Here is a 16,792-nt window from a genome sequence, read left to right as displayed (position 1 = left end):
GAGACATAGGCTAAATGAAAACCGTCAAGCTAGCCACACATTATTTAAAATCCTGACCTTCCGCGGGCCCATAGGGGCCATAGGTTTAAGCTTTTGGCCACATTTTGGCCGCGGCCACGGTTTGCACACCCCTGGATTAAACAATAACCGCAAGAATAATTACTGAAAACTAAAGTTAAAACAAGGTCACATTAATGGTCAATAATCGTAGCATAAGGTAGGCCTAAGGTGGTACCAAGATTTTTGTTCACGACTGGTACAATACAGTGTCATACTAATACAACAGCCTACCACATTGGCCTATCCAGCCTACTCCCCTTGGAGCATCTCAAGCCCCTCCCCCCAGTTTAAGAACCAGTGACCTAAACTGTGTAAAGTCGATGTTGTTGACAGTGTTTTTCAATCGCTCTTACCTCCGTGAGTCCAGCCAAGCGAGCAAAATTGTTGCGGCTGAGTTAGAGGCAGCGTCTGGTGGGGCACGAAGATACGAGTGGTAGGCTATAGGGTTTCACAGTCTGGATCCCAGCACGGGTGTAGTTCTTTTGGCGACTGCAAGGGATAGCTTGATTTGCTGCGGTTGTGAGGACACGAAAGAAGTTTTGATAAGCCTAATCCACGTTGACGGTAGAAGGTGATGGTAATTTCGCCACGTTTTGGTTGATTAAGAAACTGTAGCAACTCCAATTGACCTTTCTCAAGTTCAATCGCTTTCTTGGAGCATTGGGAATGGGGGGCGATAAGTATAGGGACAGTGATAAGAGAAGGTCGGTGTTGAGAACGTGGGAATTTTTTCCAGCGCACGTCTGTCAGGAAGAGAGCTGCTGTGTGCGTCCATGCTTGCTAAAGCCAGATCGGAGTTTGTGTCCGTTCCCCAGCGTTCGGACCAGAAGCTGGCTGTATCTTTTAGATTTTACAAAAAAGCGAGCTTGTTGTTTGCAGCCCAGCTATAGGCAGTCATTCTCTATACAGCTGTTGATGTGCTTAGAATCCTAATCGATGTTCTGGCATTGAAATCGCTAGCTTGAATAGTCGGTGAGGGGGATGCGGTATAGATGACAGGTTTAAGCCTGAGGAAGGTGCTTTATATACATTGATGATGTTGTATTTTTCGTTATTTAGGCAGACCCATTGTATTTCCTCATCAGTAGAGGAATTTGCAAGCGTCCAGCTTAAGCTCTCATGGACAAACGTGACAAGACCATGCTTCCTGCTTTGGGAAGACCCTGGTTAAACCCTAGCTGATTTGCAGAAGTGCAGTGGGTCTCCTGGTGAATAATTACAACAGCTCGGTTCTTCTGAGTGACAGGCTCGATCACATCGAGCTTGCTGAATTTGATGCTCTCGACGTTCAGCTGGAGGATGGTGGCACGACAAAATCTGTCAACAGACTAACTGCCGCGCTTTCTCAGTTATTCGTTATCTTTCTAATAAAATCAGAAGTTGCCTCATTGATAACACATTTGATGCTCTCTTGTTGATGCGCCAGTATTATAAAAAATAAATAGATATGTACAGTATTTGGTTTCTACGAGTACCGTTGAAAATTTTCTAATTCCGAAAGATCTTGGGATTGCAAAGTAAAAATCTCCATCCAGAGTTCCTACAGGGCACATGCAGAACCACAAGCACTACAACGATTTTCAAATAAAGCAGTCCATAAAGTTTGATACAAATACTAAAAAAAAAGTCATTCAAACGCACGATTTTAATAAAATAAAACTTTTCATCACTGATTTGGAGTATGGCGTACACAGCTCTTCTTAGGACTGCAGGTTTCACACTTCTGCCTGAAATAGCTAGCCTACAACCTACTGGTCATTACATTTAAAAGTAAAACATGTGATGGGAAGCTTATTAAGGACTGCTAGCTATTGTGAATTAGCCTACTTTGATACAATATGTTTAATGTTTACAAGTTCAATTTTTAAAGTTTAAATTAAAATAAAATAGACCTACACGTTTAAGCATTCCGCCTTTTCCAGGCAATCAACAAAATTCAATCTGTTTCTAGCACTAGTTGCAACGTTCAACAAGTGCTAGAAACAATATCCTAATGAACATTCAAACTTTTGAGGATTCAAAATACAATATGTTTGAAAATGTTTGTTAGACTAGATAGCACTTCATTTCAACTTCACGGCAATTGACTTACACTGAAAGTTGTGTGCCATAGCTCAGGCCTTATAGTGATAGTTGGTAGATATGCGATAGCTCAGTTTTTTGAAGCTCTTCGACATTGTTTGAAGTAAAAAGAGTGTAATATCGCTTCCATCGCTAAAAAAGAAAAATTATGTCGACAACTTTGCAACGCTGATCCTTTTTCAATGAGAATTGGTGAAGCAGTAGGCCTAAGCTACTTGTACGCATAACTCGGGAATGTACTTATAAAAGTTTCATACAAAAAAGTAGTGATGATGAATTTGTTTACTCCACTACAGATCACGTACTTGTAACCACAATTTTAGTATGTTAAAGTGCATAGCCTAAGGCATCCAAATTCTTGCTGACTAATCTGGTTTTCATATCAATCTATCAAAGGTTATTGGTGCAGGAAAATGCAGCATTGTACTGGCTTAACGCAAATAACGCAGCAGTGTATTGGCTTAACGGAGAGTCAAACATTTTTTTTGGGTGGGGAGGGGGCAATCAAAACTTATCATTTTGCCCAAATTCCAATACCACATGCAATAGTTTCCAAAATCGATGATAATATAATTAATTCATTTTACATTCATTAAAAAATATCAATGGATCTTATAAATTATAACAATTATGTAAAGTTTGTAAACTGGTGAGATGTCGAAGCATCATGGTAAGATTGATATGCCCAAATAACCGGGCATTTTTGCCCGAATTTGCGACGTTTTATTTTTAGCCGGGAAGCGACCGCCTCCCTTGCCCGCCATCTCTTACGGCTATGTCTAAAGTCTTCCATTTGTAAATAAGTTTTGAACCATAAGGAGGCAAAAGTTAGATAGTATTTGCTTGATCAAATAACCCAATTATTTCAAAAAAGTTTAAAATGCATGGGAATCAAGGTATGGGACAGTTTATCCCAAAAAATGAAGAAAAAAAAACATGAAAAAAGGCTACAAATTTTTAAGTAAAATGTGCAAAAACCACTTCTTCAATAATCAAGAGCTATAGAAGCGACATCCACTACCTGACTTTATGTCCATTGTTATTGTTTTTTGTATTTCTTGCGTCTGTATCTGTATTTGTTTTTTTTTTCTGTTCTTCCTTCCTTCTTCTTTTTTGTGTCAATTTGCTATTTAAAAACGCAATAGCCTACTTTCTTTCGTATAACTGTTTGATTGAGAGAGTGCAGACTCGACGACCTCCTACGCCTTCAGGGCTACGGTCTTTCGCACTCTCTCATTGGATGCACACTGTACGTTTTTGTTTGATGTACGTTTCGCATCCAAACAAAAATAAAATGACCATCCATTCTATTTGACAAATCACAATCAATTTATAAATAATAATCATTCTACTAAAAAAAATAAAAAAAGAGAATTATATGAAGTTAAAATTTGCAGGTCATTGGTTAAGCTAATATATGTCAGCTTTATTCACACATTTGACACGATAAAAGAAAAGCTTGAGCTATCTGAAAAGCTGTTCACTTCAAATCTAAAAAGAAAATGCAGAAAAAAAATCAAACAAAACTTACAATAATGTGCTTGCAATGCAACGTGTGCATCAAATTATGTTATGTCTAATGGTTGGGCCAACAGCAAGGAACGCGTCCACCTCGCTGACATACTAGAAGTTAGATCTAATAACTGCGTGGGTCCCCATATCAGGCTTGGTTGGTGTTCTGTGTGTTGCATCAATAATGTCGCCCTGTCGACTCCATTTAAATCTTTGATTTTTTAGAGTTAATTTTTGCTTCGACAAGACTTTTGTGTCTTTCCATTTTTTAGATGCTCTTCTGCCATCTCATGCTGATGATTTAATCCAAAGAGCCACCAAAAATAATAGCCTACATAATGCAAAGACTATATAAACTTCACATGTCATTAGGAAATTACAATATGAAGACATTTGCTTCAGCGCTCGCTTTCTTGGGAGGCGCGCCGATGGCAGACAGTGAATAGCATCTTTGTTAAATTTTTAGCAAGATATACGTTAACTTATTGAGAACATTTTGAGACATTGCACCACGTAGAAATAGGAAGTTTTGCAAGCTCAACATCCAGTTTATCAAAGACCTCATCGGCGATGATACATACGACGACAACCAACGGCCACCGCACCATAATTGTTTCTTTGAAATTAGTTGTTTCGTGATGGTGTGGTAAATCAATCGATAAATTTGTCATAAAATCTTCAAGCGCAGCAGACTTACAATACCTCAAAATCAGACTTAACGAAAGTTGTTTACTTATTTGAAATGCCGCATGTAATTTTCCGTGATATTCCTCATGTCTAGAGTAGAAATGTCGCAATCCGATTATCCCTATCTTAGTACGAGCTGTTTTCGTACGCGGAAAGCACGTCACGGGCTATCTTAGCCCCGTGCTAATTAATCGCTAATAACGGGAGCTATGAAAATCAAAGAGCAAAAATATTTGACAAGATAATAGCCATGTGTATTGTGCGTATAAAAATTAAATTTTTACCCAACAAATTCATTGAAATAAATTGTTTGAGATAAAAAAACCTCAGAAAGTTGATTTTTATTCTAATTTCCCAAAAATAGCTTCAAAACTAAAATTTTTGAATGATAACATAGAGTAATGCTAAACTATACAAAAATTACTTTTTCTCATAAATATAAGGCATTTTTGGGCGTTTTTACCTTTCAGAGTAATTGCACTAACCTTTATATTGCACTAACATTAACATATATATAACTAGCATTGCACGAAAATGTCTAGCCACCTGAGACAAAATGCTTATTATGAAGGGTAGGAAGGTAGAAAAATGACCAGTTTAGGTTTAGAAAATTCGCAAGGAATAAAAACTAAACGTAAGAAATTTTACATTTCTAGCATAAGCTATTACCTTCTGTGAAATATTTCACTTCTATAGTGGGGCGTTCTCATAAAACCCCGTGTCGCTACAGATAGGGTTAACCAGATTTCCTATGTAAATTTTTTGATTGTTTGTTCTTTTGTGTAGGTTGGCCATATGAAAATTTACAGCAAAGGCATATAAGAATGCTGTAATTTACATCAACATAAAGTTGTGATTTTCTGATGTATTTGGTTATTTGTCGGGTACTGGTACAAAAACGTTATTTTTTGTTCGTATGTTGACATTTGCTGCAAACTAGTGTTTCCTGAACTATTTGAGGCGTTGCCTAAACAAAAGCAGCGATTATGGCTCATTGCCCTTAATATATTTCTTCTTAAAAAAAAAACACCCATTATGCTCGTAAGCCAATTTAGCCGAAATCACTCCATCCATTTTATCAAACTCAACACAGCTAAAAATTCCTTTTCACCAAATAAGTAGTCGAAAACATCGTCAAAGTGTTTAACACTCGCTCTACCAGTGATGGTATGTTGCTGAGTTGTGCTATCAAGAAATCTGCAGACCCGTATGCTCAAATTTCATATTCTTTAGCTTTTATTCCTCCCTATAGATGGTTAGAAGAAGGTTTGTCATTGCCTAAAGCTACAGTTGGCTTACTTTTCGTCATAGGACTATAGTCAAAGGAGCGTCACTCCGTAACTCCAAGCATAGGGGAGAATAAAATTCTCAGGTGATAAAAAGACTATGAAGGTTCTCATTATACCAAGCCATGGCTCTAACGAGAGTAGGGTGGACAGTTCCTTCTTCACTTTTCCATTCACTACTACGCCCACCCACTTTATTTTACCCTGGATAGAAGTGAGTGATGTTTTTTCAACAAACCATCTTAAGACCGGAAGTTGAACCAGGATCGCATGATGAGAAAACGGGAGCCTTAATCAGTGCGCCATCTCGTCGTTATATAATAGGGTATGAGTGTTAAAAGCCTGAGGTTTTGTTCATATTGAAGCATGCGATTTTTATAGTATAGTCAGCTTTTCTAGTCAATGATTTTGTCGTTAATGCAATGTTCCATGCTACTGTACCTGCAGCAGAAGTTATGCATCCTAAAAAATAGCAGTGTGCTCACAAAGTACTTAACCTGCACTATTTTATTTTATCACACAGCCATCAAATCATCATCTCTGAAAATCCCATGCAGCGTATGTGGAGATATATCGTCTGGCTTTCATTATGGTGTTCATTCATGTGAAGGTTGCAAGGTAATTTTTAAAAATACTGTACAACTAACTAACAATATAATATTGTAGCCTACTACATGCAAGTTCACCATGAAATCATGCCAAAAAAATTGTCCAAAATTTGGAAACCTACATCTGACACAATACGTGTCGACATTTTGAGAACACTAAACACTGAAAAAGTTCAACATACGGTATCCAAAGTGTTTATAAACGCTGAACCGGTACACAAGTAAAAATACGAAGCTATATTAGCAATCACGCTCCCTTTTTAGTACATGCAAGTGCTATAATAAGACCTACTGCATATTATCTGTATCGTAATGGTGTATTTCACCTGGTTTTACGTTTGTCCTTTTTTTATCAGTTGTAAACCACATTCCTAAGTATTGTTAGGCCCAGAGGCGTACACAAAAGGAGAAATCATTGGATCACAATCCATTTTCAAACATTTTTTAGATGATTACTAATGATTCGACTGGTGTGTAAGATAGAAACTGTCTAAAGAAGTTTTAAATTTTACCTAAAATATACTAGAAGCTAAAATAATTGCCATGTTGCCTATTCTTCCATGGCCCAGTAGCAAATCATTAATGTGAAGTTTGTTGGCAGTTTATTGATTCGTACCCGATCAGCCAGATTTGCTATGTACGCTTTATTATTATTGTTTCAATAAGTTGGCCATATCAAATTGGGTTTTTGAACTTGGTTCAGTATCGACACTTTTCAGCTTAGACCCAGTATGGCCATTTTTAACTAGGGTCGTAGAGCTAGTAGTTTAAACTTTATGCTTGAATTTTAAAGAAATTTAAAGATGTTTTTTATTTTGTTTCTTCTGATACTGCAATTCTCAACATATTTGTTTTCGAATAACTTTATGCTGCATTTAATCGAGATTGCATTTCAATAACTATTATTAAGGAATTATTATTTTTTTAATACAGATCACAAGACACTGTATTACATGGTAATGTTGGCTTTTCAAACACCATTTTTTAATTAAACATGTTAATAGGCTAACATGCGATGAAAAAGAGCTAATAACATTTTATAAATCATTTAAAGTGTTTTGCAACTTAGAGAACAATAACTATCAATTTTACATTAATTAATTTAATTTACAACGTTAATTTACAATAAATTAGAATGGTTACGTTTTGGCTTCAACCTACTCTGTGTAAACAATCCAGTAACTTACATTTACACTGACAATAAAAATGAAGCAAAACAGGCAAAGAAGCTTAATTTGACGCATAGTTGAGGCATATGATGGCATTATCTTGTGCTGCCTATTATTATCAAATGGGCGTCATTATAAAAAAAATATATATATCAGGAATGGCATCCATTATAAAAAATCTCGCGTACGCCACTGGTTACGCCAATCCTTATTTTATTAACCTATTTTATATTTTTTGGCTCAATCAAAAATTCATCTTTGTAGAAAACTTTGCGATGTGATTCTTTTACCGCTTTCAGGGTTTTTTTCGTCGAACAACGCGTCTAGAAAAGCAACACAACGAATGTAACCGTTCTTGCAAAATTGACATTAAAAGCAGAAACAAATGTCAGTATTGTCGTTATAAAAAATGCTTGGAGGTTGGAATGTCCGAAAAGGGTGAGTGAAATGAATAACAGTCATTAAGTACATGAGGAGTGCTTTGCATTTTTTCATAGCCTGTTTATAGTTTCACATTTTTTATAGTTTTATAGTTTATAAAAAGCACTTGTACCTAATGTTACAAAATTCAGAGTGATTTATTTAAACTTTATAGACCCAGTAGCCTGGTGGTTAGTAGGCCTAACTTTGCTGTAGCAAAAAGAGGCCTGAGTGGGACACTAAATCATGTCAATGTCACAAAAATTAAAAACTTAGTTAAACAGTGTCAGGGATATCTAAAAAGGGGGATGCCAAAGCTCGCAGCGATTGCTTTTTGACGTGTGTTTTCCTTACGGTTTTGTTGCGATTTTAGTGCGTTTTAACTCAAACAGCTGGCGTTTACACTACTTGTGGTTTTCACGGGTAGCCTACTGTGTTACGTCATTTTGAAAATATAGGGTATTACCCTAGATTTGTCAATCAGCTGATCCCATGACATCACATCAATTCTGTCTATGCGATCATTGCAATACATTTTGGGTTATACTTCCTCTGCACAAATGACTTTCACAGCAGAAACAAGATCATGAGCTCTCGATCTGTCAATCCTCGCCGTGTACGGGCCTGGGGAGTTTCCCCGTGTTGAGTCAAATTAAGATAACGCAAGTAATCAAACTCTAGCCTACACTATCAGCACACTATAATATCAAAGTAAAACACTTTTGAGAGGCATATACTGCAAATGGGGAAGCCAAAAAAATACATATATTTTACTAAACAATATGGAGTGTAGAGCGGCATCCAGATTTTTGAAGCAATTCCAAAAACATTTAATTGCACCGAGTGGGTTCTTGTGTTAAAATAAACTTTGTTGCCTGTGGACCAACATCAAGACTGTACCATCGTAATTTTTGGACAGGCTATGTTTTTAGATTATTGTTTTTTATAGCCTTGGATTCTAAACTCATGCTTAGCAAACATTTCGAAAAGTAGCCTAAACTGTCTACTTCAGGGCTATATTTTTTTATTAGACTGACCTTGCATTCCAACAACTTTGCTCTTGATCTTGGTATCTTTGTTCAACAACCTTCCTTGTTCTATAACCTTTGTAAAATAACTTTGAATTCTTTGTTCGCTTTTTAATAATAGATGGATTTCTTTATTTAAATGTTAAAACTATACCACAAGTCCATTACTAGAAATGTGGCCTTGTGCATATAGGCTATACTATAGTGCCTCCATTCAAGTCAGCGAAAGCGACTAATAGCCTACTCCTTGAGGTCATCAAAAACCTGATAAAAATTCCTTTCCTACTTTGCACTCAGCATAACGTGCATTGAAAATGCTGGCATTGTAAACCACTAAGCAATGCATATTTGTGATATGCACTATACAGGGTATATGAGATCTCACAGATCACTATCATTTGTGATGGACTAATTAAGTTCTCTGACAATATGATGATAGCCTATAGTTTAATAGCTGATTATTTTCTGCTCTCATAAAATAATTAAAGGCTAGTAGCCTACATGGCCACCTAGTAGAATATGGCCGGCTATGTCACATATGAAGGCCTTTTTACAACGGGCCGATAGAAAAATACTTGAAATTTTGACTAACAAAGAAACTGTTCTTACTGGAATGGGGTACAACAAAGCAGATACTTTTCAGACTTGTTAGGCGTTTTTAATGCATTTAACAGGTGCCTGACCTTACATTTAGACATATTGCATTACCAAACTACATAATGAATGGTGCAAATTAATAATTTGTAAGTGAACAAACATCTCAAAATAAGCAATAACAAACAGCACAGACTATTTTTTTTTTACAACAGAAATAGTGTAACTGCTGGTTTTTTTTTTCGCTGAGACTTTTCGGTCATTTGTTCGAAATGGCTTGAAAAAATTCGGTCAATTTTATTTATTTCGGTCATTTTTAGTCATTTTTGGTCATATATAGTCAAATTGACTATATATTTTTTCGGACATTTTGACCGGATTGACTATATTTTTTTCGGACATTTTGCTAAAAAATCGGTCCATGACCGATAAATGAGTGAAAAAAAAAAAAACCCCAGAGTGTAAGGATATGCGAAAATAATGGTATATGTTTTATTCAATAAAGTGGGGGGGAACTACAAAGACGATTAGTGATCGGAAAAAAATACATCCCATAACTACAATAGAATCTTAAACTACTTTTGCCTTTGCTTAAATGCTACAATGTTATCCTTTCTTTTTGACTCATTTATAATCGTTTGGTAATTATTATAATAAATATTAACAACAATTTTCGATGCAAAGTGGTTGCCCCAGACCATCTGTGTGTCGCATGTAAACTTTACACCGGAGAAAAGATATTTTTTGAAAATATAGGCTACTGCATAGATTTTCCACAAGGCAATCCACATTTGCGTAACTTTTCTTCAACAACATCTAAACCAGCAAAAGCACTATAAACAAAATCAGAAAGTGGCTGAGAAGGCACATTGAAGCCCCCCTTGACAAAAGCTGAAAGTACAAAGGAACTTTAGCTGCAGAATCAGCTGTAAGTAAACTTTTGCACATTGCACATTTGGAGCGTTTAACAATTTTTTTTTTTAATATAACCGGCTATTATAAAGCCAACTTCTGCACTATTAGAAGATAATGTTGCGTTAAACATTTCATTGGCAACTTCATCCACATCTTCCTGAAACTTTTCAAAGCTTGAAATGCATGGATCACTTGCAGCTAGGTCCTCTTTCTAAAATTGAATATCCCTTTTCAACAAATCTTTTTGCACATGCAAATTTCGATCTACTAACAGCTTCAGCAACCTTGGAAAAGCCAGACAACTTGTCAGAAATAATGTTGTAAAAAATCAAAAAGTTTTATTCCCGACAGTAGCCTACTGGAAACCATCTGGGCAGTGTGCCTCAGTTATGTCACTGAAAATAAGATATTCTGTTTTTCTGCGAGAAGTCTACCAGTTCATCAAGTTGTTTTATATGAATTTTGGGTGCTTTTCGTGGAGGTGCTGCTGGTGCTGGAGTTGATAAAGCTGATGGAGTGATGGCGTTTTAATGCTTGAATTGAGTGAACTGTCGGAACTGGATTTAGATGCCACTTGAGGTTATTTCTTTTACCATAACTTATAAATTTCTCTTCACACAAAACAGACTTTTTTGTAGGCTCCCAGTTAGATCGGTTAACAAATTTTATCCATTGCGGCAGCAACACTACACTATGTCCAGAGGAAAAGCAAACTTAGAAATATTGGTAACAGAAGTAAAGTAGCCTGATTTACAACCAAACGCAACGCGTTTGTTAGGCATTTTGTCACTTAATTCCTATAAAATGCAATGAAACAACAAGTCTATCCAGGGCCGGATTTAGCTGATGGGGGGCCCGGGGCACTTTTAGATCGGGAGGCCCCGTGCAAAAAAATTTTCGCGCCTACGGCGCAAAAAACAGTTACTACGTCTGCAATTCATAAATTGTGTGCTACGCTAAACAATTATCCGGCACTGCTCTGAAATGAATTTGAGATCACACAAGGCAAATTAAGTCATATTAATCATAAACAGTAGCCTACAATAACACGAATAAAACAATGAAATCGACAAACCAAAGAATATCTACATAATCTAACTAGTAGGCGTAGGTTAACACACAGCTGACGAGAACGCTACATCTATGTCCAACTAATCAACAAAAATGCATCCATGGATAAGAGAGCGCACATTAGTTTCAGAAACTTAGTAGCCCATGTAGGATGGAATTGGTGTCCATTATACAGTACAAAAAAGATAAGCTTTTTAAAGCAGTGAGTGATGTTGGTCAAAGTAAACAAAACAATCAAACTATGAAACCAGTTAAGTGTTCACTGTTCAGTTACTGTTACTGTAGACTAGAGACAGTATCACTAGATATAGGCTAAGATGCATTACGTTAAGGCAGATTTAACTTGCACTTTACACAGTTTACTACTAATGAACACTGCGCAAAGGGGAAAATAAATCACAATCAAGTTATTTGTATTATGAAACTTCACACCTATAAAAAGCAAACAACAATAAAACACAGCTTTCTGAAATCAGTGAAACTCAATAAAATTGTTTGCTGCATATAATTTGTACAGTCTGAAACAACTAGGCTACTGCAATTATTGTGCAATGTAGCCTACTAAGCAAGTGAAATTAGGAATTCTGTCACACATCACATTTTACTGCACCTGCAAAATATCTAAAAACACTCTTTCTTTCTACATTTAGCATCCACAAAATCTCTGATTAATTCATTAAATTCCACCATTTTAAGGACACTGCTTTCAATATTCAGTAGGCACAGAGAACTTAGCCTTTCATGACTCATTGTGCTTCTCAGGTGATTTTTTATCAGTGCCAATTTGCTGAAAGATCTTTCACCAGAACAGCTTGTTACCATCATACTCAAGTAAATTCTAAGGGCAATGTTAACACCTGGAAATGTATCACATAAACCTTCATCATGCAACAAAACTGCTTGCTGCAAAGAGGCAAGGCATGACCTGAGCTTGGCAAAAGCTGCAAATTGAACAGCTTCTTCAACAAAGACACCGGTAAGGTCTCCCGGATAAAAGCTTATTAGTTTCTTTGCCTCACTTTTTATCTCTGGAACACTCAGATTGCATAAGTTAACTAGTACGTTGAACCTATCATGCACCACTTGGTACGCTGCTCTGCGCTGTTTTAAAGCAACAGAGAGCTGATCTAAAATAACATTGAAAACTTCACATCTGAATTTTTCTCTTGGTGTAAAAACAACCTCTTCTGAGGTTGTTGATGAGTCTTCATCGAACCGCTTGTTCCTTGTTTTCTGTCTGTTTCTGCCTGATCTATACACCATACTGGTACATAAGTTTCCAGCAACCTTTTCCAACTCATCAAACCTATCTCGGATGGATTGTACAAATTTTTCAAGAGAGTCAATCAAATCCACCACTACTTTCAGGTCAACATTAACACCTTGGAGTGCTATATTGGTGCTGTTGAAACGTACAAGGACTATGTTCCACAAATTAGCTAGCAGAGCAATTTCCAGACAGTCCATTTTGTCCCTCAATGAACAAGCTTCATGTCTTGCTTTTGGCTTTTGTTCCAGGTTATTTACAATATTCCCAAGAGCATTTTTAATGGAGTTGTATCCATTCACAAGGGCTATAGTAGCATCAGCTCTTGCTGACCAACGAGTAGCTGACAGTGGTTTAACCGATAGTGCACTTCCATTTCCTTCTAGAAACTTAACCAACACCTCCCATCTCTTCGTTGACACAGAGAAAAATGTGTACAAGCTCTGGATAAAGCCAAAGTAAGACACTGCCTCAACACAGCATGATGCAGCAGCCTGCCCTAAAGATTTAGGGAATGTGCAGCACACGGGATAAAAATGGCTTTTGAGTTCTTGTTTTTAAGCCTTGCCTGCATACCTGCATAGCAGCCAGACATATTGCTAGCATTATCATAAGATTGTCCTCGACAATCATCAAAACTGATTTCTTCTCTTTCGAGAAACTCTAGAAGAGATGAAGACAGAACTTCAGCTTTGTAAGAGCCAGTCTGCAAAAAGGTTAAAAATCTTTCTACTGGTTTACCTGAAACCACGTAACGTACAATGACGGTTAACTGGTCAACATGTGCTAAATCTGGTGTTGAATCCACTGAAACTGAAAAATACTTTCCAGCTTTGAGTTCTGCCACAATGTATTTTCTAACCTTTTTTGCTATCAACAAAATAAATTCTTCAAAAATGGTTGATGACAAATAGGACTGCCTACCACTTCCACAATTGCCATACTTCTTAATATGACCCATAAGGAATGGATCAAACTGTGCAATAAGTTCGACGATTCCTAAAAAGTTGCCATTGTACTTGGATCCTATTTTCTCATCATCACCCCTAAATGCCAAGCCTCTCTCACTTAAGAAAAGTATAACAGCCACAACACGGTGAAGCACTTCATACCAATATTTCCTGTTTTCTTGCTCTTCTTTTTCTAACTGCTTGTCAACATGGGAAGAAGCGCTACATCGAAGAGTGAACTTTAGCACACTTTCTCTGTGTCGTTGACCTTTTTCATGGCATTTCATTTTTTCCTCTGCTTTTTTCCAGTTTCTAAAACCATCCTTTTTTGAAAATTTGTCCTGGTTGGTACGCATTAAAGTACAGTAAAAACAATAGACAGCCCCTTTTGATGTGCTGTAAAGAAGCCATTTTCTTAAATTTGGTTCACCATTGTCATGTGTAGAAAAAAACATGGTGTTTTTAAAATATCGACAACTTTGACCTGATTCATAGTAACGGCTGGATTCAGGATAAGAATCAAAGTCATTTTTGTTTTGACATACTGGTGTGATGGCAGTTGACCAATGGAATACACACTTTTCTGTGACAGGAAACCACATAGCTGGATCAGGATCGTACCGTGAGACTTCACTATCCTGATCTGGAAAAGTATCTGCAGAAGGGGTGCCACTATATTGCAAATCACCACTATCTTCACCTTGTTTTGTTAAGTCACCTTGGTTGTCTGCAAATGTACTTGAGGATGTGGATGCGGTTTCAGGAATATGCACTTCAAGTTCAAACTGTTCAGTACTGGTACCAGTATCTTGTATGTTTTGCAGAGAGAAAAAAATCTGTGAGACGTTTTGTCTTTGCAACAATTGCAGCATTTTTTTCACTTGATTCTTTGGAAATTTTTCTTTTCTGAGCTCCTGAAAGCTGAATTTTCCGTGGCATACTCAAGGTTAAAATATATACTCTCTAAACAAAAACGATATAAAGCTTGAGTGATAAAAAAAAACTAGAAAAAGTGCAATCATATTTGTAACCACCACAGGTTGAGTTACTGATTCCATTTGGCTACCAATAGTAGCTATGCGGACCGCACATACATTAAACAGAGAGAATGCAATAAAGGGGACCCAACACACTGCAGAATCGAGAAAATTAACAGGGTTTAGGTCCACTGAGACCAGAGAGCTTGCAGGGCGTGGAATAGGGGAGCCAGTTATTAGTTAAGCACCATCCAAAGTTACAAATTTATGAACTGAGCTCTAGTAATGGAGTAGGCCAGCATAGGGTTAACAAACGAAAATGATATATGATTTATTAAGCAGTAGCACCAGCAGTCATTTCAGTTCCCACGAATCCAGCAGGCAATTACATCTGCATTAATCTATCAGTAGGCTAGAAATATAAACATTAGATGAAGAGTGTAGGCTACTTACATACTGTATGACTTCCACAATAATAAACATTTAAACCCTAAAAAAGCTGCGTTCGAATCTTCCGCCTCGCCATCAAAAATCAACCTCATGGCGATGACAACATCCGGGAATTTGCATAAAGCTTATTTTGGGAAGGGCAACGCAGTCGACCGAAACTTGCGATGTAAACAAAGGCTACGTAAAGGGTCAGAAACAGTGTAGGCTATAAACAATTAGGAATAATTCGGGACTGAGCATGTGATTATGAAACCAACAATATTCATATCGCCATAAAAATAAAGTAACTTAAAAGACTACACAAGGTAACTTGAAAGTCACCCACACCGTTGCTAATGCCTTAACGCCAAGCTCAGTCGCCACCTTGTGACTAAAAATAAACCTTGGAAGAAGAGGGAGGCATTTTGCAGAAACTTCAATGGTTGAAAGAAAAAATAATAATAACACTAAATCACATTTTTTCTACGTCGGGGGGCCCTTCTAAATGGGGGGCCCGGGGTACCTGCCCCCTCTGCCCCCCCCTAAATCCGGGCCTGAGTCTATCATCTACTTGATTGTCTGGTGAACAATTGTCTGGTAAACAATTGTCAGGTGAACAATTGTCTGGAACATAACGGCCCCTAGTTATGACAGTCTGACATGGCATAACTAAAAAAGAATTGACGACAATTGTGAGCCAATGAATAAAACACACGATACACAAATTGTTTGAATCACTCACGTTTAAGTTAATACGCAAATACAAAGGGCATGCAAAGAATGAACAGCAATAAGAATAAACACGACGATACATGAAATTGGTACCATAGGTAGTAGGTACACGCAAAAAAATGACGCTGTATACCATGGTTGCGATAATAACCGACTGTTCTGGGCTCAGACAAGTGTCGGCCACCGCAGACAAAACCAGGCTCAAACCCTAACACTTGGGTGTTCTTTACGGGGGCGAGGCACGAAATATCCCTCAACACATAGTCTACTTTCACTTTCCCCGTACTCTCATTATAGTTGCAGACGGCAACTTTAGCTCTACGAACCACAGGCTTCCCTTTCCTAATTTGTGGAACTACCTCATGCACCCTCCCAAGTTGATACTTCCCACGTTTACCAATGTCCTGGAGAGAACCTACCACTACAAGTTGACCAGGCTCCAAATTCTCGGCCATTTTTAGCCATTTTTTCCGGCCCTGAAGACCTGGCAAGTAAAAATCGATCCATATACTCCAAAACTGCTGAGAAAGTGACAAATTGAACCGATAATCCCTTCTTGATTGGTCACGATCATGTGGTTGCCCAACAGCACAGTATGGGTCTAAGTATGGGGTCAAAAGTGAGGCAGGGGTGATGACAGTAAAGTCCCTAGGGTCGTCACTCAAAGGTACCAAAGGGCGTTCGTTCACGATCCGAACGGCACTGCCTGTGTACGTAAGCAGTTCAATAAATTTGGGCTTACGAATTGAAAAGTCCAAAATGTGAAAAAATGCAATTTTAAATTGTTTAACCATTGCCTCCCAGGCGTCACCTTGCGCCGGAGCATACGGAGGTATAAATTCCCAGTTTATCTCTCTCTGTCTCAGGGCGTTGTGAAATTCAGCTGATTCTATCAACTCGGGTAACTTTATTTGAAAGAAGCATTTAGTCACATCAGCCATGAGACCAAATCTACCAAGCCGAAATCTAGCCAAGACATCTACCAGAGGGTTTAACAAGTCAGGA

At 37.5% G+C, this 16,792-nt stretch overlaps 1 protein-coding gene across 1 annotated transcript; it reads right to left on the bottom strand.

The window, feature by feature from the left end:
* Nucleotides 1-1,169: 1,169 nt before the first annotated feature.
* Nucleotides 1,170-14,521, bottom strand: LOC145781699 (uncharacterized). Its single transcript, XM_082593371.1, has 3 exons — nt 13,276-14,521; nt 12,252-13,198; nt 1,170-1,352 (listed from the first exon to the last, which is right to left on the bottom strand). The coding sequence occupies exons 1-3, from the start codon at nt 14,519-14,521 to the stop codon at nt 1,170-1,172; spliced, it is 2,376 nt and encodes a 791-aa protein (XP_082449497.1).
* Nucleotides 14,522-16,792: the final 2,271 nt, after the last annotated feature.

Source organism: Aplidium turbinatum, chromosome 13, assembly GCF_918807975.1.
Source record: "Aplidium turbinatum chromosome 13, kaAplTurb1.1, whole genome shotgun sequence".
NCBI classification, from domain to species: Eukaryota; Metazoa; Chordata; class Ascidiacea; order Aplousobranchia; family Polyclinidae; genus Aplidium; species Aplidium turbinatum.
The sequence above is the reverse complement of the archived record's forward strand: the minus strand, read 5'-3'. Positions and strand labels throughout refer to the sequence as shown.

Bases quoted from the DNA above. Each gene is read 5' to 3' on its own strand.
- LOC145781699 (XM_082593371.1), bottom strand. From the start codon at position 14,521: ATGCTGCAATTGTTGCAAAGACAAAACGTCTCACAGATTTTTTTCTCT. The intron at 13,199-13,275 runs GTATGCAGGCAA...CTAAATCTTTAG, and splicing joins TATGTCTGGCTGCTATGCAG to GGCAGGCTGCTGCATCATGC. The intron at 1,353-12,251 runs GTAACAAGCTGT...ACCATCCTCCAG, and splicing joins GAATTTACTTGAGTATGATG to CTGAACGTCGAGAGCATCAA.